At 42.2% G+C, this 25,791-nt stretch overlaps 1 protein-coding gene across 1 annotated transcript in view; it reads right to left on the minus strand.

The window, feature by feature from the left end:
- Window positions 1-16,413: 16,413 nt before the first annotated feature.
- The window catches only part of SLC36A4 (solute carrier family 36 member 4), a 271,797-nt gene continuing 262,419 nt past the window's right edge, over window positions 16,414-25,791 (minus strand). The window contains exon 11 of the mRNA XM_073336987.1: window positions 16,414-16,486. Within this exon, the coding sequence (XP_073193088.1) occupies window positions 16,479-16,486 (8 nt within the window). The 3' untranslated portion in view covers window positions 16,414-16,478. The remainder of the gene's footprint in view (window positions 16,487-25,791) is intronic.

A 25,791-nucleotide genomic window follows, 5' to 3' on the forward strand; every position in this document is an offset into this window, starting at 1 on the left:
CTGTCAACCATAGCAAGGTTTGTGAATAGTAGCTACAGTACAAAAGAACCAGTTTCCAGCTTTTACAAAGCATTAAATTCAGTTGAAGCAGACAAAGAGAAATTATTCATGGAACAATGTGAAAAAGATGTAGGAGGGTGAATTATAATGGCAGAATGGGAAAAATGGAAAGGGGGGGAAGCTTTTTGAATATGCTGTGTCATCAACAGAGAGTGAATTATTTTAATTTGCCATATCAGCAGTATATCATTAACCCCTGCTTGGCTGGAAATAATACATGGAAATAATACAAGTGGAAGTTCAACTAATTAACCTACCAATCAGTATTAAGTACATACATGAAAAACCCTCTGATAAGAAAAATACAAGGCTAAAAATAGCAAAATACAGATGACTCTTTCCCCAGGATCCCATTTAAACAAGAAGAGAGCTAGTGAACCAGACTGGATAAGACCATTTGAAATTAGACAAAATGAAAGAAATTAGCCCCTCCTCCCCCTCAATTTCCTCTTTCTATAATTAACCCCCATGTCAGAAAGTTAACAATAGCACGAACCTGCTGCACAATGCTTCAGAGTTAGGGGAAACCAGTTCCTTTCTGCCACTGTGACTGAGCTTCATCCAACCCATGCAGCTCATGTGTCCTTTCGTAAACTGCCCTGACTACTTGCCCACAATGGAGTCTGTGAGTCTAGGTACAAGGAACCTACTGAGCATGTCCAAAATACCACAACACCCAATTCCAGAAACTTCTGGGTGTGGCATGTGAATTGTGTATCTGCCTAGCAACAGTGACCCAGACACGGCTCATTCCTCTCCCCCTCTTCTCTCTAGATCTCTTTAAGAGATATCTCCCTATTAGGCACGTGGGTTACTGTTCCTCTGTGTGTGGCCTCTGAGGATTATGAACAGGACTTTTGAATGAAAATACAATCTATCCTTTAATTATGATTACAATTAATTAAGGGTATTTATTTTTCTCTAATTATTTTCAGTCATGTGATTATATTATCCAGCTGCATCTGGTTTTAAAACAAACATTGTCAGCAACCAACTGTTTCCACTTCAGTTATATTAGTCTTTTGTTACTCAAATGTAACTCATCGTGAAGTAAGAAGCAGCATTATCTCTGGATTATAGTGGCTACTTGGTTGTGCACATTATACAGTAACAAGGGTTACGTTAGACTAATATAGACTCATATCAGAGGGGCAGAAAAGACAGCTTGGGTCACTCAATCTCACCTCCCGCACCTTGGCAGGATTACTTCCTATCTCACTCCCACTAGAGAGAGCACTTATTCTACCGGCAAAGTTTAAAACCTCTATATTTATTCTGTCCATTCACCACAAAACTGCAGCAAAGCTTCTGTTTAGCACTGTACCACAGAAGCTAATGCTAAGGCTCAACCAGCCAATAGTCATCAGCACCAGATGACGTTAACCCCAGAGTTCTGAAGGAACTCAAATATCAAATTGCAGAACTACTAACTGTGGTATGTAACCTATTACACAGGCATCATCTTCCTCCAGACCCCGGGGAGTGCTCAACCCCCAACTCCACCCCTGGCCCCACTCCGCACCCCCTTTCCCTCCAGCCCTCACCCCCCAGCCCTGGAGCACCCAGAGAATCTGCACCTATGACCTATCACTTATGTCAGCCTCTGTACCAGATGACTAGAGAATAGCAAATGTAAAGCTGATTTTTTAAAAAAGGCTCCAGAGGCGATGCTGGCAATTACAGGCCTAACTTCAGTACCAGGCAGACTGGTTGAAACTATAGTAAAGAACAGAATTATCAGACACATAGATGCACACAGTTTGTTGGGGAAGTATCAACACGGCTTTTGTAAAGGGAGATCATGCCTCAGAAATGTCTTATAATTCTTTGAGGGGTCAACAAACATGCATAAGGGTGATTTAGCAGATATAGTGTACTTGAACTTTCAGAAAACCTTTGACAAGGTCCCTCACTGAAGGCCCTTAAGCAAAGTAAGCAGTCATGGGTGAAGAGGGAAGGTCCTCTCATGGATGAGTAACTGGTTAAAAGACAGAAAACAAAGGTTAGGAATAAATGGTCAGTTTTCAGAATGGAGAGGGCGAATAGCAGATTCCCCCAATGATCTGTAGTTGGATCAGTGCTGTTTAACGTATTCATCAATGAACTGGAAAAAAGGAATAAACAGTGAGGTGGCAAAATTTGCAGATGATATTAAATTACTCAAGATAGTTAAGCCAAAACCAGATTGAGAAGAGTTCCAAAGGGATCTCACAAAACTGCGTGACTGGGCAACAAAATGGCAGATGAAATTCAACACTGAAAAATGCAAAGTAAAGTGCACTGGAAAATGTAATCCCAACTATACATACAAAATGATGGGGTCTCAATTAGCTGTTCCCACTCAAGAAAGAGATCTTGGAGTCATTGTGGATAGTTCTCAGGAAAACATCCACTCAGTGTGCAGCAGCAGTCAAAAAAGCCAACCGAATTTTATGAATTGTTAGGAAAAGGATGGATAATAAGACAGCAAATATCATAGTGCCTCTATCTAAGTCCATCGTATGCCCACACCTTGAATACTGCATGCAGTTCTGGCCTCCAAATCACCAAAAAGATATACTAGAAAAGGAAAAGGTACAGAGAAGGGCAACAAAAATTATTAAAGTTATGGAACAGCTTCCCTACGAGGAGAGATTCAAAAACCTGGGATAGTTCAGCTTGGAAAAGAAATGACTGGGAGAGGCGGAGGGAATGATAGAGGTCTATAAAACCATGAATGGTGTGGCAAAAGTGAACAGGGAAGTGTTATTTACCCCTTCACACAGCACAAGAACCAGGGGTCACCCAATGAAATGAATAGGCAGCAGGTTTAAAACAAAGAAAAGGAAGTTCTTCTTCATACAATGCACAGTGAACCCTTGGAACTGGTTGCCAGAGTCAAAAGTATAACTGGGTTCAAAAAAGAATTAGATACATTCATGGAAAATAGGTCCGCAACAGCTATTAGCCAAGATGGTCAGGGATGCAACCCCATGCTCTGGGTATCCTTAAGCCTCTGACTGCCAGATGCTGGGACTGGATGACAGGGGATGGGTCACTCACTAATTGTCCTGTTCTGTTCATTCCCTCTGAAGCATCTGGCATGGGTCAGTGTCAGAAGACAGGATACTGGGCTAGATGGGCCATTTGTCTGACCCAGTATGGCCATTCTTATGTTCTTAGACAACTGACTCTACTCACTTGCAGTATCCAGTTTTTCCTGGAACTTTTACTTTAGCCTCAGAAGTTTCTGGTTTGGCTTGTTACGATTGTTAGCTTTCCTAGGCTTCTTTGACAGCCACTTCCATCATAGTGAACATGAATACGAGCTCTCAATACTCCCTTAGTTAAGCCTCTCCCCTATTCTTTTCTAAAACGATAGAAATATATTTTAAAAAGCTGTTTTACCCACTAATTGTTTTTAATAGATTAAGTTGCATGGAATGTCGCTAACTCCAACAGAACTTTGTGAACTTTCTCTCAGTCTCATGAATGGTTGCACCTTTCTGGATCACAATACTAAGATATTCATTCAATTCAGCAAGCTAGACAATGTAGGTTGCACGATTCTGTATATCCAAAGCAACTCTTGTTCAGTTGTGGATGGATTTTTAATATCTTGGAGCTTTGCTTTAGATAGCAAAACTTGTCCAAACTTCTTAGCATAAATATTAGGATAAAAATCTAATGGGAATATTTTTTTGCGCAAAATCTTTTCTTTCCTGGTTCCATTTGGTGATGGATGCACTAACTACACATTTGGGACTGGTTTCATCACTGGTTCTCTAACTTTACATTGTGGCTAGGGTAATGGGGCCCCAATCTATTGACTATGTTTCAGAGTATGAGTTTAGTCTCACATCGCTGTGTGGTAGTTAAGTACAATTATTTCCAGCTCTCAGAGGAGGAAACTGAGGTACACAGTTAAGAAGTGATTTGCCCAAGATCACACAGTCAGACTGTAGTAAAGCCAGAACTTAGGTCTCAAGCATCAGGCCAGTGCATTAACCACAAACTCATCCTTCCTCTCCTCGCTCAGGGTTTGCACTTTTCAAATATCAGGCCTCAGAACCCTAACCACCTCCTGACTCTTATAATCATTGTTGTTGCTCTTTTCTGAACTTTTCAACATCTTTCAGGTAACGAGGTGCCCAGAAATTAACTCTATATTCCAGGTGTGGTTGCACAAGAGCTAGATAGAGAATTGTTGTCTCTTTGCTCTGTCGTGTGACGTCACTGTGTACAGCCCAAAATGGCGCTGGCCTTGTGTCTACTACATCAAACTAAATCTGAAAGCCCTAACTGGGAGTGAGGATTCAGTGTTTTACAGGTATTTCCCTTCCCACTAAATATCCTTCCCCACCCCCCTTGCTTTTCTCCAGATGTATGAGCGTCCAAGGTGAATGATTTTATTTTATGATCTCTTGCTGGCCCTTTGCACTACTTTGTCTTTACAGCATGCACAACTGCTCTCAATTTACTAGCGTTTGTCAATCTCATTTAATGTGCATGCTCCTTTCTCTTCTAGGTCACAAATGAAGACATTAAATGACATTAGAAGGTACAAAAATCCTGGTTCTACACTTCCCTCTCCTCCATTATGCTACCTTTTGTCTTAACCTTTTATGTCCTTCATTCAGTTTTCAATTGCATCATTGCTTATTAATTTTGAGTGTAAAATTTTATGACACATCTCATGCTTGGTGCTTAACTAAATGATTTGCTATTTTCCAAAGATACTACAGCTATTGCTTTGCTTTCAATGATTAATTTAGTATTTCTTTTTTAAAAAGGTCAAATTTATCTGGCAAGATTTAGCCTTTATAGTCTCATGCAGTTTATTGCTTATGCTTCTGTTATCCTGACAGGATCCAAGTAAATGGAGTTACTCTACATGTACAATGAGAGTAGAATTTTATTTTTAAAGTTTGTCTTACAGTTTTTTTTATTTAACACTTTCCTTGCTGCCTTTTCACAGCTCCATACTGTGTGATCACAGTCCCCATCCACTTCTATATATTCTGAAATTCCTGCCTTGTCTGTAGTCAGATGCAGGGAGAAAACTCCTGTAATATCTGCCACAGTCACAGCCTGACTCCAGAAACAGGCAGTCCCATTCAGTTACTTATCTCCCACCACTGTATTTGAAGGAACCATAACCTGTTCTATTATAATTATGAAACGTGGCTGTTGCATGAGATTTGAGTCAATAGAAACCAGCCAGCTGCAGGCAAAATGTGGATAACCCCTTATTAATGAGGTTTGGAACATAGGTCAATCCAAACACCTATTAGTATTTAGCCAAATCTACATGTGTGATCAGCCTTTAGAGGAAAGGTGATTTTGTGAGTAATGCACAAGAACGAGAGTCTGAAGACCTCAGTCAGGTCTCAGCTCAGCCTCACACTACCTCTGTGACCTCTAGCAAGTCACTTAGGCTCAGATCCAGGAAAGCACAAAAATGTGCTTAACTTCAAGCATATGAGTAGTTGCACTGAAGCCAAGGGGGCTACTCATGTGCTTAAGGTCTTTGCAGGACCAGGGCCATAATTTCTGTCTCAGTTCCCCATCTGTAAGATAGGAATAATACTTCCTTTCCTGACCTGTCTATTTAGGCCCTGATCCTGTAGTTTGTTGCATGTAGATGGACTGCTGCACCTGCACAGAGCCCCTTTCACATCTTGCAAGACAAAGGGGTCTTAGCCTGTAATCTCTTCAGAGCAGGGACTGCTACTATGTTTACGTACAGTGCCTTGCACACTGAGTGCCCCAACCAAGCTCAGGACCCTCCTGGGCTGAAATAAGGTAATATAAAGCTCTAGAACCAACCCAGATGGTGTACCTCATGGCCCCGCCCCCCGCCTTGCTTAGGAGTGACAGCAGGTAGCTAGGATGAATTGGACATTTCACATCTCTTGGAGCTACTGTGTCAGACCCTGTAGACTCGGGCTACACCTGTACTGCAGTCATCAGCTGAGAGTGCGACTCTTGTAGACATAACTAGATTAAAGCTCATTTGGTTAGTTTGGGTACCTGAGCAGTGAAGCCATGGTAGCACGGGCTGTACTAACCTGCTCAGGACTCTGGGTAATTACTCTGGGTGGCTATACTGTGCTGCCATTTCACAGTTCCAGTACCCAAGGTAGCTAGATAAAGGTAGCGTAGGATATGTCTACACCAGCTGCAGTCATACCCTGTTCCTTCCTAAGTGGAGTACTTGGCATTTGTCCTTATTGAATTTCATTCTATTTCGTTCAGACCATTTCTCCAGTTTGTCCAGCTCATTTTGAATCTTAATCCTATCCTCCAAGGCACTTGAAATCCCTTCCAGCTTGGTATCGTCTGCAACATAAGTGTACTCTCCATACCATCATCTAAATCATTGATGAAGATGTTGAACAAAACCAGACCCAAGATTAATCCCTGTGGGACCTCACTCAATATGCCATTCCAGCTTCACTGTGAACCAAGGTGACTACTCTCTGGGAACAGTTTTCCGACCAGTTTTGCACCCACATTATAGTAGCTCCATCTAGGCTATATTTCCCTAGTTTGTTTATGAAAAGGTCATGCAAGACAGTATCAAAACCCTACTAAAGTCAGATATACCACATCTACTGCTTCCCCCTCATCCCCAAGGCTTTGTCAGAGAAAGCTATTAGGTTGGCTTGACATGATTTGTTCTTGACAAATCCATGGTGACTGACTAATCACCTTACCTTCTAGGTGTTTGCAAAATGATTACTTAATTATTTGCTCCACTATCTTTTGGGGTACTGAAGTTAAGCTGACTGGTCTGTAATTCCATGGGTTGTCCTTATTTCCCTTTTTATAGATTGGCACTATAATTGCCCTCTTCCTGTCCTCTGGAATGTTTCCCATCTTCCATGACTTTTCAAAGATAACTGCTAATGGCTTAGATATCTCCTCAGTCAGTTCCTTGAGTATTGTAGGACGTATTTCTTCACCCCGTGCCAACTTGAAGACGTCTAACTTGTCAAGGGAAAGATCAAGTTAAAAATTACTTATTTTAGCCTCGGATCTTACCTCATTTTCATTGGCATTCACTAGGTTAGATGTCCAATCACTACAAACATTTTTGGTGAAAACACTCATTTAGCACTTCTGTCAATTCCACATTTTCTGTTGTCTTTCTTCCCACATTGAGTAATGGGTCTTCATTTTGCTTCTAATGTATTTGTAGAATATGTTATTTTTTATGTCTCTACCTAATTTAATCTCATTTTGTGCCTTGGCCTTTCTAATCTTGTCCCTGCATGCTTGTTCCTTTATCTTCACCCTTTGTAATTTGACCTATTTTTTTTCACTTTTTCTAGGACTCTTTTTTTGAGTTTCAGATCATTGAAGACCTCATGGTTAAGCCAGGGTGACCTCTTGCCATATTGTATACAGTGGGATAGTTTGCTCTTGTGCCCTTAAATAATATCCGCTTGAAAAATTTGCCAACTATCTCTCAAACTGTTTTCCCCCTTAGACTTGCTTCCCATAGATCTTACCTGCCAACTCCCTGAGTTTGCTAAAGTCTGCCTTCTTGAAAGTCATTATATTTATTGTGCTGTTTTCCTTGCTATCATTCCTTAGAATCATGAACTCTCTCATTTCTTGATCAATTTCACCCAAGCTGCCTTCCGCTTTCAAATTCTAAACCAGTTTCTCCCTATTTGTCAAAATCAAATTTAGAACAGCCTCTCTCTTAGTAGCTTTCTCCACCTCCTGAAATAGAAAATTGCCTCTGATGCACCCCAAAAAATTGTGCCCTGCTGTATTTTCCCAGCAGATGTCTGGGTAGTTGAAGTTCCCCATCACCACCAAGTCCTGTGCTTTGGATGATGTAGGGGTGTTTTTTTTAAGCCTCATCCACCTCTTCTTTCTGGCTAGGTGGTCTATAGTAGACCCCTACCATGACATCACCCTTATTTTTTATCCCTTTTATCCTTACCCAGAGACTTCCAACAAGTCTGTCTCCTATTTCCATCTCTACTTCAGTGCAAGTGTATACAGCTTTAATATACAAGGCAATAACTCCACCCTTTCACCCCTTCCTGTTCTTTCTGAACAAGTTGTACCTTTGTATCTCAATATTCCAGTCATGTATTATCCCATCAAGTCTCTCTGATGCCAACTATGTCATAGTTTGATTATTCACTAGTATTTCTAGTTCTTCCTGTTTATTCCCCATACTTCTTCCATTAGTATACAGACATTTAAGCTACTGATTTGATTTTTCTGTTCCCTCTTGTCTCTCCTTTGTCCCTGCTATAAAAGCCCATGCTCCCCACCCCGATTCCAATCCTTCTCCCAGTTCTCAATGTTTTTTGATTTATCCATGGGCTTTTGTCTCCTGCCCCCACTGAACCTAGTTTTAAAGCCCTCCTCACTAGGTTAGACAGTCTGTACTTGAAGATACTCTTCCCCTTCCTCGATAGGTGGACCCCATTGCTGCTTAGCAGTCCTTCTTCAACAGACTAGCTTCCTGCGGTCAAGGAAGCCAAAGTCCATCTGGCGACACTATCCCTCGCAGCCAGGCATTCACCTCCAGGATGCATCTTTCTCTCTGCCTGAGCCCCTCCCCTTGCCCGGAAGGAGCAAAGTGAACACCACCTGAGCCCAAGCTTCTTCACCCCTTTGCTCCAAGAGCCCTGTAGTCACTTCTGATTTGCTCAGGCTCATACCTCACAGTATCATTAGTGCCCACATGGGTGAGCAGCATGGGGTAGTAGTCAGGGCTAGATGATCCTCGATAATCCCTCCGTAACATCTCAGATACAGGCCTCTGACAGGCAGCATGGTTCCCAGGATGCCATGTCAAGCTGACAGATGGGTGCCTCTGTCCCCCTCAGAAGGGAGTCACAGACCACCACTACCCTATGGTTCCTCTTCGGAGTGGTGGCTGTGATCCTCCCAGCCTTGGGGTTCCAGAGCATCTCCTCCTCCACCTTTTGGGGCGATTCCTCCATGGCGTAATGGCTCTTTATCACTATGATGGGTGCGTTGGGAGTAGGGATGGAGCAGTGCCTGCCACCAGAAGTAACCAGCAGCCAGTGTCCTCCCTGTGACAGAGCTGTGTCCTCCTCGCCTGCTGGTGTGACAGAGCTGTGTCCTCTTCTCCAGCTGGATAGCTTCCTCATCTTAGCTGTTTTGGTTTTTGGCTGCACATACAGAGGCACCTTGGACTGCATTTGCAGAAGCACTGAGCACCCATAATTCCCAAAGAAGTCAACTGAAGCTTCACATACTCAGTGCATCTGAAAATCAGGCCCCAGGAGCCTCTACTTCGGCAGCTAAAATCAGTGGCCAATTTTGACAATGTTGGTCGTAGGCTTTCTGAGCTCCTGTCTCCCATCTGTGAAATGGAGATTTTTTTTTTACATCACTGGAGATAAACCCTGTAATGTTTGCGAGGCTCAACTACTCTGGTAACAGGGCAATATAAGCACATGGATAGAACCCACTGGCTCTTCCTTTCTATCTTGTGTGAGCTATCAAAATTCTTAACACCTCCTTGGAAATTGAGGGTTATGAGACTATTTATTTCTGCAGTGCCATGAGTAGGCTTTGCCCTTTACAGACAAGAGATGGGTCACTGCCCCTGGACTAGCAGATGGCATGAGAGGATGACAAGCAATGAAAAGAGGTAGGAGAAAGATAAAGTTATACCCAGTATGAGCCTTGTTGCCTGGTTTTGAGGAGTGTGTATACGCCAGAATGTGATTAAGTTAATTGCAACCATATTATGTGTCTTCAGCCACCCTGAAGTAATGAAATAGAATACCATGTAATTGAGGGTTAGTTTGGAGATAGGCTTTTAGGAGCAAGGTCATATCTAGCTGGCAGTTTTTGCTAATCTAATTCTTCAACATCTAGTTATATGTCTAAACTTTGTCTTGCTTATTTAGATGGCAAGTTCTTCTGGATAAAGACTGTCTCTCCTTTTGCTAATCAGAATGGGAGGAGGGGACAGACATGTAAACAACTGAAACTGAAAACCTTGGTGGTTGGAAAACTTTGTCTAGACGCCTCTGATATTAAAAGTTTATTGAAAGTTAGAAAAGTGATGATAGACTAGAATCATTATGACCTCTGTGTTTTGTAGAAATTAGTTATAAAAGATTAGCTAATGGAGTGTACTTTGGAGCAGTCCTCTGAAGCCACTTTGAGACGTTTTTCCTGACACCCTTTCTCCCAGGTGGGTGAGCAACTGGCCACTGAGAACCTGCTGGTCCAGATGTTAGGTAAATATCTGGGATGTTCTAAACCTATTGCTGATGTTTGTGTGTGCTTAACTCTAATAAACTGCTGTTTTAGATAGAGCACACTTATTTGCATGAATCTTATCAGACAGAATTGTTGTGTTCCTGTTGGTTTATTCCTTACACAATAGTTAAGTTGCCCCTGTTGCGGTTTCAGACAAACCTGGGTAACAGCCTGACTGAAGTCAATAGGAATCTTTCCATTGATTTCAAAGGGCTCTAAACACAGGCCCTATATGATTGTGAGGTTACTGGGTATGTAACATAAGCATAGTGTTAGCTCTTGTGCTTCGTAAATAGTTAGTCTAAGCCTTGTATTTTTTGTTTTTCTTTTTTTTTTCAGGGGTGGACACAGGAAAGGTTTCACTGCTGGAAGACTGCCTGAAAGGGGATTTAGGGGGAGAGAGGCTGCATGACAAAAGAGCAGCTGCAGAGAGCAGTTAAAGGAGGTACTGGGGATGAAGAAGGTAAAATGGGGTCGAGCTGGGATCACCCCTCTCACCTTGCACCTCCAGACCCCAGAACTGTGCCCCTTCTCTGGGGACACTAGGAGCTATGCAGTATCTCCCCTTCTGCAGCCATGTGGCCTTTAAGAAGAAACTGCAGGGAGGAGCAAGCCAGAGTGAAGGCAACCCCGGTGCTGGAGAAGCAAGGACCAAGAGAGGCTGTCAGCAGAATTTCACTCTGAACATTCTCTGCCCTCTGCTGATTGGCTGTTTGCTGTAACCCCCTCCTACCTCCTTTCGCAGGGCTTCTCACCTGCTCCTTCGTCTTTCCAGCTAGCTAACTGTCTTCTAACATAACCTCACAGAAAGGATCTAAATAACAAAACAATCTGAGCTAATATGACACCATCACATTGTTCACTCTATGTGTATGTTATACCTAGGCATGGTAGAATTCAAATGCATATCATCTGACAGATAATATTGGTTTATTTTTAAGAATTTTTTCAATTTTATCAATTTATATTTTCAGAGTTGCAGGAAATTATTGTGTGCGGGGGGTAATAACAGAGGTCAAGAGTCAAAGTTAAAGCTTTATATTCATTAAAACAAATTATCAACATCATATGTCAAATATACAAAGTAAATTTTCTTAAATCAACCTCTAAGTTCTCAAGCTGCATTTCTTTCTTTGACTACTGTACATTTTGATCAGTATTGATGGAACTATTTGAAATTTTTTCCCATGTGTCTTGGTGAAATTGATATTTACCAATAAAAATCTAATTCTTCAACATCTAGTTATACCTCTAAACTTTGTCTTGTTTATTTAGATGGCAAGTTCTTCTGGGTAAAGACTGTCTCTCATTATATAGTTGTAAGTGCCTATCAAAATGGGACCCCATTCTCAATTGGTCCTTATGCACTACCCTAATAAATACAATTAATAATAAATAAGATTGGGGACTTTAATCCAGATGTAGTGGGGAGCATGGGAGAAAGTAGGGATGACCTTGAAATACGTTCAATAATTCGTCTGTGCTTGCTACTTTGTTAAGCTTTCCTTTTCCCAAATTTTTCTGCTTTGGTACAATCAGAAATTTTTTATTACCCTTCCACTTTTAAACAGATTGATCCCAGCATCTAGGACATGACCCTCCAGCATTTTTTATGAACAATGAGGGAAAGAACTTACTTACTGCCTTTCCAGTCTTGTCCTTTAACGATACCACCAGCTAGTTCAGAAACAGTTTATTGCATGTGTCAAGGTCTGTTTTTTCCTTATTCTTTTTCAGTGGAGGAGTCAGGTAACTGAAACAGGTGTTGAGCATGGGATAATGTCACCCTCTTTATTTAAGGGGAGTTAACATGTGTGTTACCCCATATTCCATGCAATCATATTTGCCACACAAATGGGATTGTCCAAGAATCAGATATTTTTGAGATGGGAAAGATCAGTTATTTTACCTAGCCCAGGGGTGGCCAACCTGAGCCTGAAAAGGAGCCAGAATTTACCAATGTACATTGCCAAAGAACCACAGTAATAAGTCAGCAGCCCCCCATAAGCCCCCACCCCCAGAGCCTCCCACCCATCAGCAGTGCTTCCGATCAGTGCCTCCCCCTCCCTCCCGCATTTCCTGATCAGCTGTTTCATGGTGTGCAGGAGGCTCTGTGGGGGGGGGGGGCAAGGGCACAGCAGGCTCAGGGGAGGAGGCGGGAAGGGGTGGAGAGGGGTCAGGGCCTGTGAGCACCCCCTAGCACATTGGAAAGTTAGGGGCCTGTAGCTCCAGCCCCAGTCAGTGTCTATACAAGGAGCCGCATATTAACTTCTGAAGAGCCACATGCGGCTCCAGAGCCACAGGTTGCCCAACCCCATGCGGCCAGTGCAGGAATGTTGCCTACAGTAAATTCTCAAGTGACCGCTAGGAAAGGGTGAATTCAACTATAGCTGCAACTTTGGAGAATACACTGCAGGACCAAGAGGTGTAACCAACATCTTGACTGGAGAAGAGAAGGACAAAGAAAATGAGCAACTGAGTGAATGTTGAATACCCTGGCACAAACTTATCTCCATTTCTTTGTTTTCCTCTTTATCCAGCCAAAGAGTGTTTCAGCGTTTATTAAAATGCAAGCCAGCTTCAGCCTCTGCAAATAAAATAAAAATTAAATCAATAAATTAAATCTCATGCAATGCATCACTTCTGTTGTATATTAATCCCAGCAGAAAAACTCTGTGTTTTTGTTTTTTGTATGAAATGTTTGCTTAAGTAGTTTGGTAAACAACTGCAGAGTTGACCTGTACTCAGATGAAGCAAACCATACTGAGCACTCCTACCCCTATCTGAGAATGACCGTTCCAATTTCAGAAAATTAAGGAAAGAATATCATCGATGCATGAAAGACTTCTAAGCAACAACACATTTATGAATTGCTGACTCTCTCCCCACCTCTCCTCCCTGCCTTATGCTGCTAAGTAGATAGCTGTAATAAAAACCCATGTGAAATTCTGGCTCTTTCTAAAAATTTAATAATAGCATCACAGAGTTTAAATCTATGAGATGACACTTCTTGGCAGGTCATTGTGTTGAATATATTTGCTCTCTGACTGCCCACACAGTATTTGAATAATGTAGTTCTCTGAAAACAAATCAATTAACACATTGTCTGTGTTGTAATGAAATAACTGTAAGCCTTCCAAAAGCTCCAAGACCTTTGACTCTAATGATAAGGGAACACTTCAAAGATACTCCAGAACTTTGTGTTGCAATCATCATTGCTCTGATAGGAATGTTTTCCAAATTCTATATTAATCAGTAGAAGAAACACTATAAACTCTCTCTTCTGATTGTGTGAAACTGAATGGATTAAAATTATTCATTTACTTCACACCTGCAACTCAGAAAAATCTTCCTCAAAACTGTGCAAGTTTGACTTCAGATTTTGCAGTCAGAAGATAAAAGGTCTGGCTGAAGGGACATCATCAGCATATCGAGTCCATTTCTTTTTAAAAAGGAGGTATAAGTACTTTCAGGTGCCATGAACACTTGTTCCTGGCCCCCCGGCCAATTTTTGTGGCTTTACAAATACCTTTTCATATTTTTAAGTGTTCCTGTCTCTTTCATTGGTGTAGGTCTTTCATATGATAACAGGAAAAACTGACAGTACATCAGGGACATGGTTGGGGGAAGAGAGCTGTGAAACTGATTATTTACAAAGTGCAGTCAAATGCACAAAGTAAAATAACTGAACCCCCACCCTAATTTGCAATGCTGAAATCCACTTTTAAAAAATCAGAAAGTTCTGGAAGAAACCACCAGTAACAAGAAAATATTACATCACATATAAAATCTGCCTTATAGTGAGAGACTAAATATGTTCAATTTATTTAGCTTAGCCAAGAGAAGGTTAAAGGATGACTTGATTGTGGTCTATCGGCACCTACATGGGGAGAGAATTTCTGAAAATGAAGGGCTCTTCAGTCTAGAGCAGTGGTTCTCAAACTAGGGCCGCTGCTTGTTCAGGGAAAACCCCTGACTCACCGGGCCATTTTGTTTACCTGCCACGTCCACAGGTTCAGCCGATTGCGGCTCCCACTGGCCGTGGTTCACTGCTCCAGGCCAATGGGGCTGCGAGAAGCAGCGCGGGCCGAGGGATGTGCTGGCCGCCCTTCCTGCAGTCCCCATTGGCCTGGAGCAGCGAACCGCGGCCAGTGGGAGCCGCAATTGGCAGAACCTGCAGCCGCAGCTGGTAAACAAACCAGCCCAGCCCACCAGGGGCTTTCCCTGAACAAGCGGCGGCCCTAGTTTGAGAACCACTGCTCTAGCTCACTCAACAGATATGGGCTTACTGCAGCAATTTTTGGGTGAAATTCTATGGCCTCTGTTATGCAGAATGTTTGATTTGATCATCACATTGGTACTTCCTGGACTTAAAATCTATTAACGCTGTGGTGGTGCATGTCACATGGCCATTTTGTACTACATTGTGAAGTGTTGATCTGCACTTATATACATCAGACACTCAAAGTATTATCTCCCAAGGCAGCAGCTGAATAGTGGAAAGGCTGAGGTGATGCTAGTGAGGACAAGGCAGAACTTCCCAAGCACTCACTCACTCTCTAACCTCACATTTTGCTGAGGGTGTCTGCTCTCAGATTGTTAAACAGCCTGCAGTTTTGGTGTTAGGCTGAACTTCTTCCTTGCTACTTCTGCACACCCAAATAGCCATATCTGTGAAAAGCATTCATAGGAAGACTCTGAGGCTAAGTCTTCTGTTTCTTTAAAACGGTAGCAGGAAGGGCTAGGGAAAAGTTCTAGGCTGCACCTAGGGTCGGGGACAATACTGTTGTCCTCATTCTACTAAAACTCCTCATTCAGCATTAGAAAAAAGAGACTGTAACATAAGTGGTGGAACTAAGGGTGCAGGGGAGGGGGTGTTGCATCACCCCCAGGTTTTACACGGGGCCCCAACCACCAGCCCCACACCCGGAACTCCATTCTCCAGCCCCACGCTTGGGTCCCGGCCGCCATCCCCGCAGCCCGCTCCCTGGCCGCTGGCCCATTGCCTGGGGCTCCTCACCCAGCACCCTGCTCCTGGCCCTGTGCCTGCCCCCAGCTGTGGCCCCAGCCCCCTTACCCCTGTCCGGGTACCCCCCCTCAGAGACATGGCCCTACTCCTGGCCCCAGCTCTGGGGGAAGGGGGGGCACAGACAGGGGTAAGGGGGGCATGAGGTAAAAAGTAATAACTGCTTTCAGCACCCCCACTCTTAAAAGTGTTCCAATGCCACTGCTCTGTAATTCTCTATTATCACACAACAAAAATGGCGTCCTCTCGTGTTGAATTTGGACTTCGCCACCATGATCCGTGCATTTGCATCATCTAGCACTGATTGAACATGGGGCACAAAGGGAAGTGAGGGCTAGGCCCTTGGCATATTATGAAAGGATCTTTCTGGAGAAAGGCAGCTTGCCTCTTCACATGCAGCAGCAGCTAATACTAGTTCGCTAATACTTAGCCCTTCTCTCTAAGGGCTTGTCTACCTTGTACACCAGTGCAAATCCCCAGTGTAGATGTGCTGCACAGGTGTAAAGTGGGGCTTGCACCAGTGTCATTTATCCTGGCTTTTGCTATATCAGTGCAAAAATCCCCACAGTAGACTGTCCTTATGATCACAAAGCACTTCACAAGTGGGGGTCAGATTTACCATCCCATTTCTACCACTGTGGAAATGCGGTCGTGGGGAAATGAAGAGACTTGTCCACGGTTACGAAAGTCTGTAGTAGAGCTGAGAATAGAACCCTGTTGTCCTTATTCCCAGTCTGGTGCCCTATTGCTGGTATACCCTGCCTCTAATCTCTATATTACTGCGTTTCATAGCAATGGAAACCCTGAGGCCCTAGTGGAGTTGAATGAGTGTGTTAAAATAGCTAATGGACCTGCTTCTTCAGCTAACTCAGGAGAGGGCTACTGAATAGAGCTGCCAAGTAAGTTTGAAATGTTTCCTCTTGATTCCACATGTATGATTTTGCTGATGACAACGGGGGTCTTCTCAGGCCTCCTCGGATTGTTACATGGTCCTGTTACCTTTACCCTTCCCCAAAAACCAGTAGGCACTACTGATGGGAATGCTGGAACATTTTAGTCCTTGCTACTATTACGTCATCTTCTCCTAGTCATCACTTCTGAAGATCGGTACGGGGCTCGATGTTATTCAATATTTTCATCAAAGATCTGGAAACAAATATAAAACCAGTGCTGATAAAATTTGCAGACGAACAATGATCGGTGGAATGTCAAATAATGATGAGGACAGTCAGTGACAGGCAATCAGAGCAAACTGGTTCGTTTCAACTTGTAAGTGAAGGAAGAAGCACTGCAGACCAGACCTTAAAAAAAATGGAAAGCAGAAATTCTGAAAAAAAATTAGGGACCACAGTGGACAAGCATGAGCTTCAAGTATGATGCTGTGGCAAAAAGGGCTAATGTGACCCTTGGATGCATACATGAGGGTAGGGGGGTGATTTTACCTGTCTATGGCATTGGTGAGACTGATTCTGGAATAGCATCCACATTTTTAAAGGGATGTTGAAAAGTTGGGGATGGTACAGAGAAGAGCCACAAAAATGATTCAAGGACTGGAAAAAATGCCTTACAATGAGAGACTTAAAGAGCTCAATCTATTTAGTTTGTCCAAAAGAAGATTGAGAGGTGATCTGGTTACAGTGTACCATAAGGTGGAGAAAATACCAGGTAATAAAAGGCTCTTAAATCTAACAAGAACCTGGAAGCTGAAGCTAGGCAAATTCAAATTAGAAATAAGGCATTATTTTTTAATGGTGAGGGTGATTAACCATCGGAAACAACTGCGACAGGAAGTGGTAGATGCTCTGGCTTTTGATGTCTTCACATCAAGACAAGATGCCCTTCTGGAAGATATACTTTAGTCAAATACAATTTATTGGACTCAATGCAGGAGTAACTGGGTGAAATTTCATGGCTTGTGATATACAGGACATCAGACTTGATGATCCAATGGTCCCTTCTGACTTTAAGCTCTATGAATCTATGACTCCTTTCTGTTTTTAAGCTTTTAAAGCCATTCCCTTACTTGCTTCGTTTTCTAGCTAAGTTTAGAAGGAATGCAAAGTTTTTACCTAGCTTTACTACAAACAGGGCATGTTTTAGTTATCCAATACAATTCTGCTTCAGCCGTTGGCATAAAGCTACCAATAAATAAGAGAATCTCAATCATGCTTTATGGGTAACATTTCCACAACTTCCTGCTGATATCCTCTGAGCTCCCCAAGGTATGATCTGAAAGCAGCTAAGCAGAATAATATTTGCTAGATATTTACATAGCATTTTCCCCAAATATAGTCCAAAGAGGTTTATTTCCCTATTGTCTGGAAGCTTTTATGAAGCACCATGCTGAGCCATAATATTTCCTACAGGTGGTATGTATTTTGTCCCTGTACAGATTGTAAATTTAATCTAAACTGGTTTAATAGAAAAGTTTAAAATTCACTGTAGATTCGTAAACTGTAGGTAATGCAACTTAATACAAAAATTATTCTTACAGGAGAGTTTTAACATAGTAATTCTGCTTGCATTAGACAAATGAACATGCCACCTAGAATATTACTGATAGAAACATTGTTCACAGGGACTGTGGATAGTTCAGAAGGAGGCGGCGCAGGGAAGTTTCAATTCATCAGGAAAAAAATATTTGCAGTGAGTAATTCTGCCAGCCTTAATCCAGATCAATACACACAGTCAAATACATCTTTCTAAGTCTCCCAAGGAAATTGGGAGTTTCATTGCTTACGATATTTAAAACTAAACTGGACAAAGCGCGGGTAAACATATTCTCAGGCAACAATACATTGCTAGCAGAAGGATAAGCTAGATAAATGTCTCAGGTTTTTTCCATCTCTGATTTTCCTGACTATATTTGACTACACAACAATAGGATCATCAAACTAGTTTGGTGCAGTTGGGTTACAAATGTTAAGGCCAAGTAATACATCCAAGTGGAAAAACTAACTCAAATACTGCTGGAAAAAACAGCGTAATGTTCCTGCTTGAGCTAGTGTCCCACAGATCTTGACATTTGCTGGGAATGTTTGATAGGTAAGTGCAGTAAGTACCATATTTGTGAAAGGACAGAAGAGGTAACTGGAAAGGGAGAAGCTCCTCCAGCCTGGGAACAGAACTTTTGAGATTTCACTTGGAAGGGATGAACTTGGTAATATTTGGGGTGCATAAGTTTTAGGAGCATTCTAAATGTTTTGGGAAGCCACAAAATGATCTTAACTATAAAAAAAACACCCCTCCACCCCGATTCCACACCCAGATCCCATCTGTAGCTTAGGGGGAAAAGGCCATGCTGCAGATGAAAGAATTTTCTGTGGCTGGAGAGAAACACAGGGTAATATTCTGCCAGAGTGAAATTCATCCTGTGCAGAGGGCCAGCACAACACCCAGGTTCCAGTTAAGTACCGTTTAATAAACCCTAAAAATAGGATTTCATTGATGCACAGACTTTGCACAAGGGTGAATTTCACCCATATGGAGAAAGAGATAGGATAGTTTGATATTCTGAAGAATACATGGGAAGCAGCATGGTCAATCAAAAGAGCACTAGATTAGAATCAGAAGCACTGATCTGCTAAGCAATATAGGGCAAGTCACTGTACTTCTCTGTATCTTTCACTGTGTGTCTTTATTATCCATTTAAACTCCTTGGGGCAGGAGCTCTCTCTATGCATTTGGACAGGGCTTAACACAGCAGGGCCTTGGTCGGGAGCACCTCAACGCAACAGAAATGATGACATTACTTGATTGTAATGTTTTCGTGAAGAAAATATAAAGCTTTACATTTTCTTTACACTGATTACATTTTGAAAATGCTAAATTTGTGGCTCTTATTCTGAGGTCCTAAATGGCTACCGAAAGAGAAAAAAAAAGTTCAAAATTCTTGCCAAACTATTCCATTCAACTTTCATTGATGAACTCATGCAAAATCATCTTCTGAGAACATAGTGAATGGATTTAAACAAACTGTCGTCTAAACATAATTGCAAAATAAATTAAAATTAAACTCACCTCTAGGTAATAAGTGCACCTTGCTTAAAATGAATAGCAGCAATTTAAATAGTTACTACAGAAAGGGAGGAGAAAAAAACAGACTGTATTAGGTAAAGCTCATGGTTTGTTCTTCTGTAGAATAGATTCAGGATAAGAATCAAAATGGTTTTAACTAATTAGTAGTGGATTTTACCCACCGTTTTCCCCTTTACATGTTATTATTCAGCTCTAGAGGCTTTCATGCCCTGTCTCCCTCGGAGGTGAAGCCCCCACTATGGCCAAGAAATGGCACATGATAAACTCTTGGAAGCTTTTTCAATGCTCCACACACAACCAATATTTCAATGTCTATGGTGTCTTCCAATAAACCACAGAAGAACTTTTTGATTTAAGATCTTTTGAAGCACAAGTGGGCTTAAATACAAAATCTACTTACCAGTGTAGCAGGAGACCCTGGTTAGCTATGAGGAAGCAAGCAAGTTACTTCCAAAAATACAAGAACAGATAAGACTAACAATTTGAAATTGTCAGCTGTTGGAAAAATGAAGCCTACTGTAGAATACATGTCTCTGAGCAAAAGTTCCTAATTTAACCTTTTTCCCCATAGTCACTATCCACTGCAAAAAAAAAAAACACACAGGGGAAAAAGCTTATGATCGCTTTAGCTAGGATTAATAAGACAAATAGAGCTAGAGGGAAAGAAAGCCAAAGGCATCAAACACCAGGAGGCAGTTCCTGAAGATAATCTGTCAAGATGACTTTTTTTCTCCTGATGCATGAGTTTGCATCTGCCATGTGGTTTCCACATCAAAGAGAAGAGAACTGAAAGGACACGGAGGACATTACAGGGCACTTCCCTGGCCAGAGAGCCAGCCACATTTGATCTTAAACCCAGTGTAGTATTTAGTTTTTAAAGGGCAGTATAAGTTGAAGCATTTCTAGTCACTGCAAAAGCAGATTCAAAAGAGGAAATATTATACAAATAGTTCTAGGGGTTCTGCTGCACTAAGCAAACCAGCAAATATCCACCTTCTCCAGCCCAGACCACTCAGAGAACAGAACCATATGTTCTGTCTGTATAATACAGCCTGCTCTGTACTGGCATTTTAAGTCTAAACAGCTTTACAAATAAGAAACTGTGCTCTCAATAAATCAATGTAGTATTTATTGAATGATCTACTGTACTTAAATGGCCCCCCATTACCATATACCCACAGTTCTTCTCAATACCCACAGTGGGCTACATCCTCATGGGAATAGATAGGTGGCCCAGAGTACTTCACCAAGGCCTGGGCCAGAGACTTTCTATTTCAAAAGATGCTACTTTAAGGTTCCTTCAGTCTTATGATTTCTGGTTTGCCATGCTCTTGGGGGCAAACAGGAACACAAGATTTAGCATACCAAATTAGACCAATAGTCCATCAAATCCAATATCTTGTCTCCAGTGCTTATATCAGGTGTTAATGGCTTTATTTTACTTCCTCAGTGACTCCCAAGAACATCAGGCTGGCTTTTTTTTTATTTTTGACCATTAAACTATTACGTCTCTATTAAGTGCTGTCCCTTTTCATGCCTCACCTCTGTGGTGAATACAAACACTGAGCAGAAAAGAGTAGCTGCTGGAAGAGTCAGTCAGTCACCTAAAGAAAGGAGCACCACGGAGTGGTACATAATGAAGAAACATGGCATTTCTATAGCTACCTAGATATCTGTCTCTTGAAAAACAGGAACTGAGGTTTCAGGAGTTAATCCCAGACACTCCTGTGCTTCACACCTCCATATGGCCTTAGAAATATACAGCTTTTGAATTCTGCAAAGTTGAGAAGGGTAACACTGATGTATTTTAATTAAGTTATTTAAAGATTACTTCTGACCAAGAGCTGCACACCATGAGTAGATCCATTCCAGCATATAGATCCAGAGACCTAATAAAACTTTTGACAAGCTTCTTACAAACGGTAAATTCCCCCCCAGCAATATGAAAGCAGGAACATTTGTTGGATAAACACATAAGAAACATAAATAAATACCAGTTGGCACTGCATGTGATAATACTAGGCAGGGAATGTGATATAAATAAAATGTAACATGGCAGAAATGTATTAATATCTGCAAAAGCAGCTGAGACTGCTAAAACTGATGAAAACAAAATCTGTGTTGAGTGGGGAAGCAACGAGAAATCAATAGAAAAACAAAAGCATGGTTTTATAACACACTATTATGTGGATAGTGAAAAATCCAAAATGCCAAACAAAAAAGAGAATGAGTTTGTTGCAGTTCAAATACATATCCGCTACAATCCTATATCTAAACATCTGCCAATTTTTCTTCTCAGAGAAGAGCTTGCCCAATGGGACAATCCTCACTAGGTATTCTGGAGATACAAGTCATTGGATGGTCTCTTACAAGAGCCAAACAAACTATTCATTTATTTATTTAGATTTAAATAGTAAAGATACAAGGGTCTAGATCAGTAGTTTTCAAACTGCGGGTCGCAACCCAGTAATGGGTCGTGGAATGTAAGGCACTGGGTCGAAGCGGTTCTGGTCAGCACCACCGACTAGGCCATTAAAAGTCCCGTTGGCAGTGCTGCCCGGCTAAGGCAGGCCAGTTCCTACTTATTCTGACACCGCGCTGTGCCCTGGAAGTGGACAGCAGCAGGTCTGGCTCCTAGGCAAGGGGACCACAGGGTTCCATGTGCTACCCCCACCCCGAGCACTGGCTCTGCACACCCACTGGCCGGGAACAGGCCAATTGGGTTGGGGTGGTGGTGCCTGTGGGCAAGAGCCATGCGGAGCCTCTTGCGTACCTCTGCCTAGGAGCTGGACCTACTCCTGGCTGCTTCTGAGGCGCAGCGCAGTCCGCAGTGCCAGGATAGACAGAAAGCCTGCCTTAGCACCCCTGCCGTGCTGCTGACCGGGAGCCGCCTGAGGGAAGCCCGTGCCCCAATCCCCTGCCCCAGCCCTGAGCCCCCCCACCCAGAGCTCCTCCTTCACCCTAAACCCCTCATCCCCAGTCCCACCCCAGAGGCTGCACCCCCAGCCCAGAGCCCTGACCCCCTCCTGCACCCCAACCCTCTGCCCTAGCCCAGAGCCTTCTCTGACACCCTGAACCCCTCATTCCTGGCCCAACCCTGCAGCCTTCACCCCAACCCTCTGCCCCAGCCCTGAGCTCCACCCCAGCACCCCAAACCCCTTATCTCCAGCTCTGTTGGGTCACAGGCGTCAATAATTTTCTTCAACTGGGTCGCCAGAAAAAAGTTTGAAAACCACTGGTCTAAATGCCCTAACACCCAAATAATTTAAAATATAACCCAAGCAACATTAAACAATTATACTGTTTGATCAATTTTCAACCTCTTTCTGGGCTCACTGGACGTATATTTAGTTCTTGGTCAGATCATGCAGATACTAAAAAGTGTGAGCCGTAATTTTAAGCTGTGAAAAAATTTCTTCTGGCCAGAAAGTGAAAGGATAGGCCTTAAATACCTATTCAACCCTGAGTAATGGCTCCAGCTGCCTCCAGAGACTACGGGGCAGGGATGTGCTCATGAACAAGGGTCAGTGGGCATGCCTACTCAATGGAGAATCCACCAGATACACAGCAAATTGCCCCCGCCAAACTATCCAGACCAGAAAAATACATGTTCAAACGAATTAGAATAAGAATCCCCCTTCATCCAGCTGCCAAACATTCCTAAACCCACCCACCATCTCATATGATATGATGGTGAGCTTTGTAGTATCTTCAGGACCAAGAGTGAGATGGCAGTTCTAGAGTCAGAGACACCTCCAGGACATTCTCTGGATAAACATAATGTGACAAAGCAGATTTTGGAAAAGTTTGTAAAAAGGAGAAAGGGCCCCCAAAAAGTAACGGTAAATTGGAGGACATTTTGATTGACATGGGGAGAGATAAGGCTTGATACCACACAGGTCAGGGGATGAGGGCCTAGCTAGAAAGAAATCACACTGAAAATTCTGAAATACATAATGGTGCATCTTCATAAATCAGACAACAAAGACATTGGGTAAGGGTGATTGAGACAAACATTAGTGAAACCTCGTACCACACATTCTTCATGGAGTACAGTAGCTCTAGAATACCAGCAGAAGTAACTGGGTTCTAACATGCAGACCCAAATGCCAGTCAAGTGGGAATCATTTTTGTGACGTACCATGAGCTAGTCTGTAGGTATGACAGTCCAACTATTGACCTAGTAAATTGTAATAATGAGAATTATTAAATGACATGACATCACAGTGACACATGCCCAAAACTGGGCCTAAGGATCTCCCTAAATCCATAACAACCAGACTTGGAACATTTAGATAACTGGCAGGTGGAAAACACTTGGTCCTTTAGATGACAGCTGAGAATCCTGACAAATTCTCTGTTAGCGCCACCATCAACTAATTCCTTAGAACCTTTCAGTCTGCAACCATCTTTTTAAATCAGCTGTGCACAACGCAAAGCTAGATGAACCAAACAAGCAGGTATTTGAGGGTCTGGAAGACTGGAGGTTCTAATCGTATATTGATGACATATGGGCGTTTTGAATGTGCAGAAAAGATCACGAATCAGAGCCTAAGATGCTATGAAAAGCAAGACAGGACAGCCTAAAATCCAGTTCTAGGAATACAGCAATTTCTGTATAATAACCAGGAATGTATTTTGAGTCAGGAAAGAGTTGCTGGAACAGGGAGAAAATGGAAATAGATTCTTTGATATAGTTAAATATATGGGGGGAAAAGTCATACCCAGGTTGTCACCAAAGCTGACATTCCGCAATTACAATAGCAGAAAAGAACCCTGGATGGCGGAGAAACTAAAAATTAGCAAAGTAAAAAAAAAACCACTAATTGATAGTTAGGAGGAAACATTAGGACTCTAAAGAGTAAAAATATCTGTAGACTCATCAAAATCAGGAATGAGAGCTGACGTTATGCAATAATTCTATAGTGACACTCTATGCACCGCAGGCTCTGACAAAGACATATGAAATTCAAGAGAATAAAGTGCCATCAATTGAGATAGGAAAGCAAGTCGCTGACAAGGACTAAGCTACTCATACCAAGATTTTCAATGCCTCACCATGGTTACAGAGATTGTAAATGAAGTAGTAGCTGTGGTATGTTAAATCTAACAGCTATGCAGGAAAGCAACATGGAGAAAGTGGCATCAAGTGTTCTTTAAAGTGAGGCTACTAACAGCGATTATATGAAAAAAATGACACTTTCTTACTCAGATCTATTCGATGTAAATAACTGAGTTGTATCTAATCACTTCATTGACAACAAAAATAGGTTTCACTGCCCTTTACCTCTGTTGGCCTCACTTGAGCCAGCACCGCTCAGAGAAAACAAGCTGGATTCTACTTCTTGTGGATCAGAATAGAATCGTTCCAATCATTCACACCAGCGTGAAACCACTAAGGGAAATGGTATCACCAGTGGACTATTTTGAAGAGAATGTGTCTGCACAAACTGAGAGGCTAAGTTCACATTGTAGGACCTGTATCATTCATGGGGATGCAAGTAAAGGCTTGATTCTCAGAACAGAGAGACTGTTTGCAGGGCTGGCAGTTTAAACGAGAGCAGTTTTTTTATTGTTAAGTGAGCACATTTGTGGTGAAAATCATCAAAACTCAATAAGCACAGAACCTCACAGTGGCATTTTTATAGAGTCACTCTGCAAAAGAAATCACATTTTAAAGACACAGGGCTTTTTAGGGGAGTGGGGGAAGGTCCATTCGTAAAACCCTCTTGAAATGTTGCAGGGAAATCCCCATATAGCACAATCAACTTCTAAACTCACAGGACCAGATTTTTAGCTGGTGTAAATAGTCGTAGCTCCACTGAAGTTACTGCCTCTTTACTCCAGTTTGAGGATCTGGCTTGCAATGTTTAGAGAAACTGATAACTCCAAAAGAGATGTCTCAGTAGCAGATGGGGATGATGAAGTCATCCAGAAGGCTAGAAGAGATGAGATTCCACCTGGGAAATTTAGAGGCCCCCAAGACAGAGATATATCAGAGCCAAAGCAGCATCACTGATCATTCAACCAGATAAGGTTTTTGCTCTACTCCCCCAACAAAACTTCCCTGGAGTCACAGATCTGCATTTGGAGAATGGCAGCCAGCCAGCACAATGCTCCAAGGATTTTTCCATTCATGTGTACATGATTTTCAGAGAGGCAGATACTTTAAAAAACAAAACAAAACATAATTCAACATCAAAGACGTTTTCAGTCTCTGGTCTTATTTTGTCAGATTAAACAAACTTTTTAGCTACTGTATAATTGTCCTGATGTTGGCCTTTATGTACGGTAGAGCAGTCATAAACATCTTTGGTTTATGTCTTTATACCTAGGAGAGATTTAATTCTCCTGTGCCGGATCTGGCCTGCGGGCCATAGTTTGCCCAACCATAGGGAGCAGTCACCATCAGA

This window comes from Lepidochelys kempii, chromosome 1 (genome assembly GCF_965140265.1).
Source record: "Lepidochelys kempii isolate rLepKem1 chromosome 1, rLepKem1.hap2, whole genome shotgun sequence".
NCBI classification, from domain to species: domain Eukaryota; kingdom Metazoa; phylum Chordata; order Testudines; family Cheloniidae; genus Lepidochelys; species Lepidochelys kempii.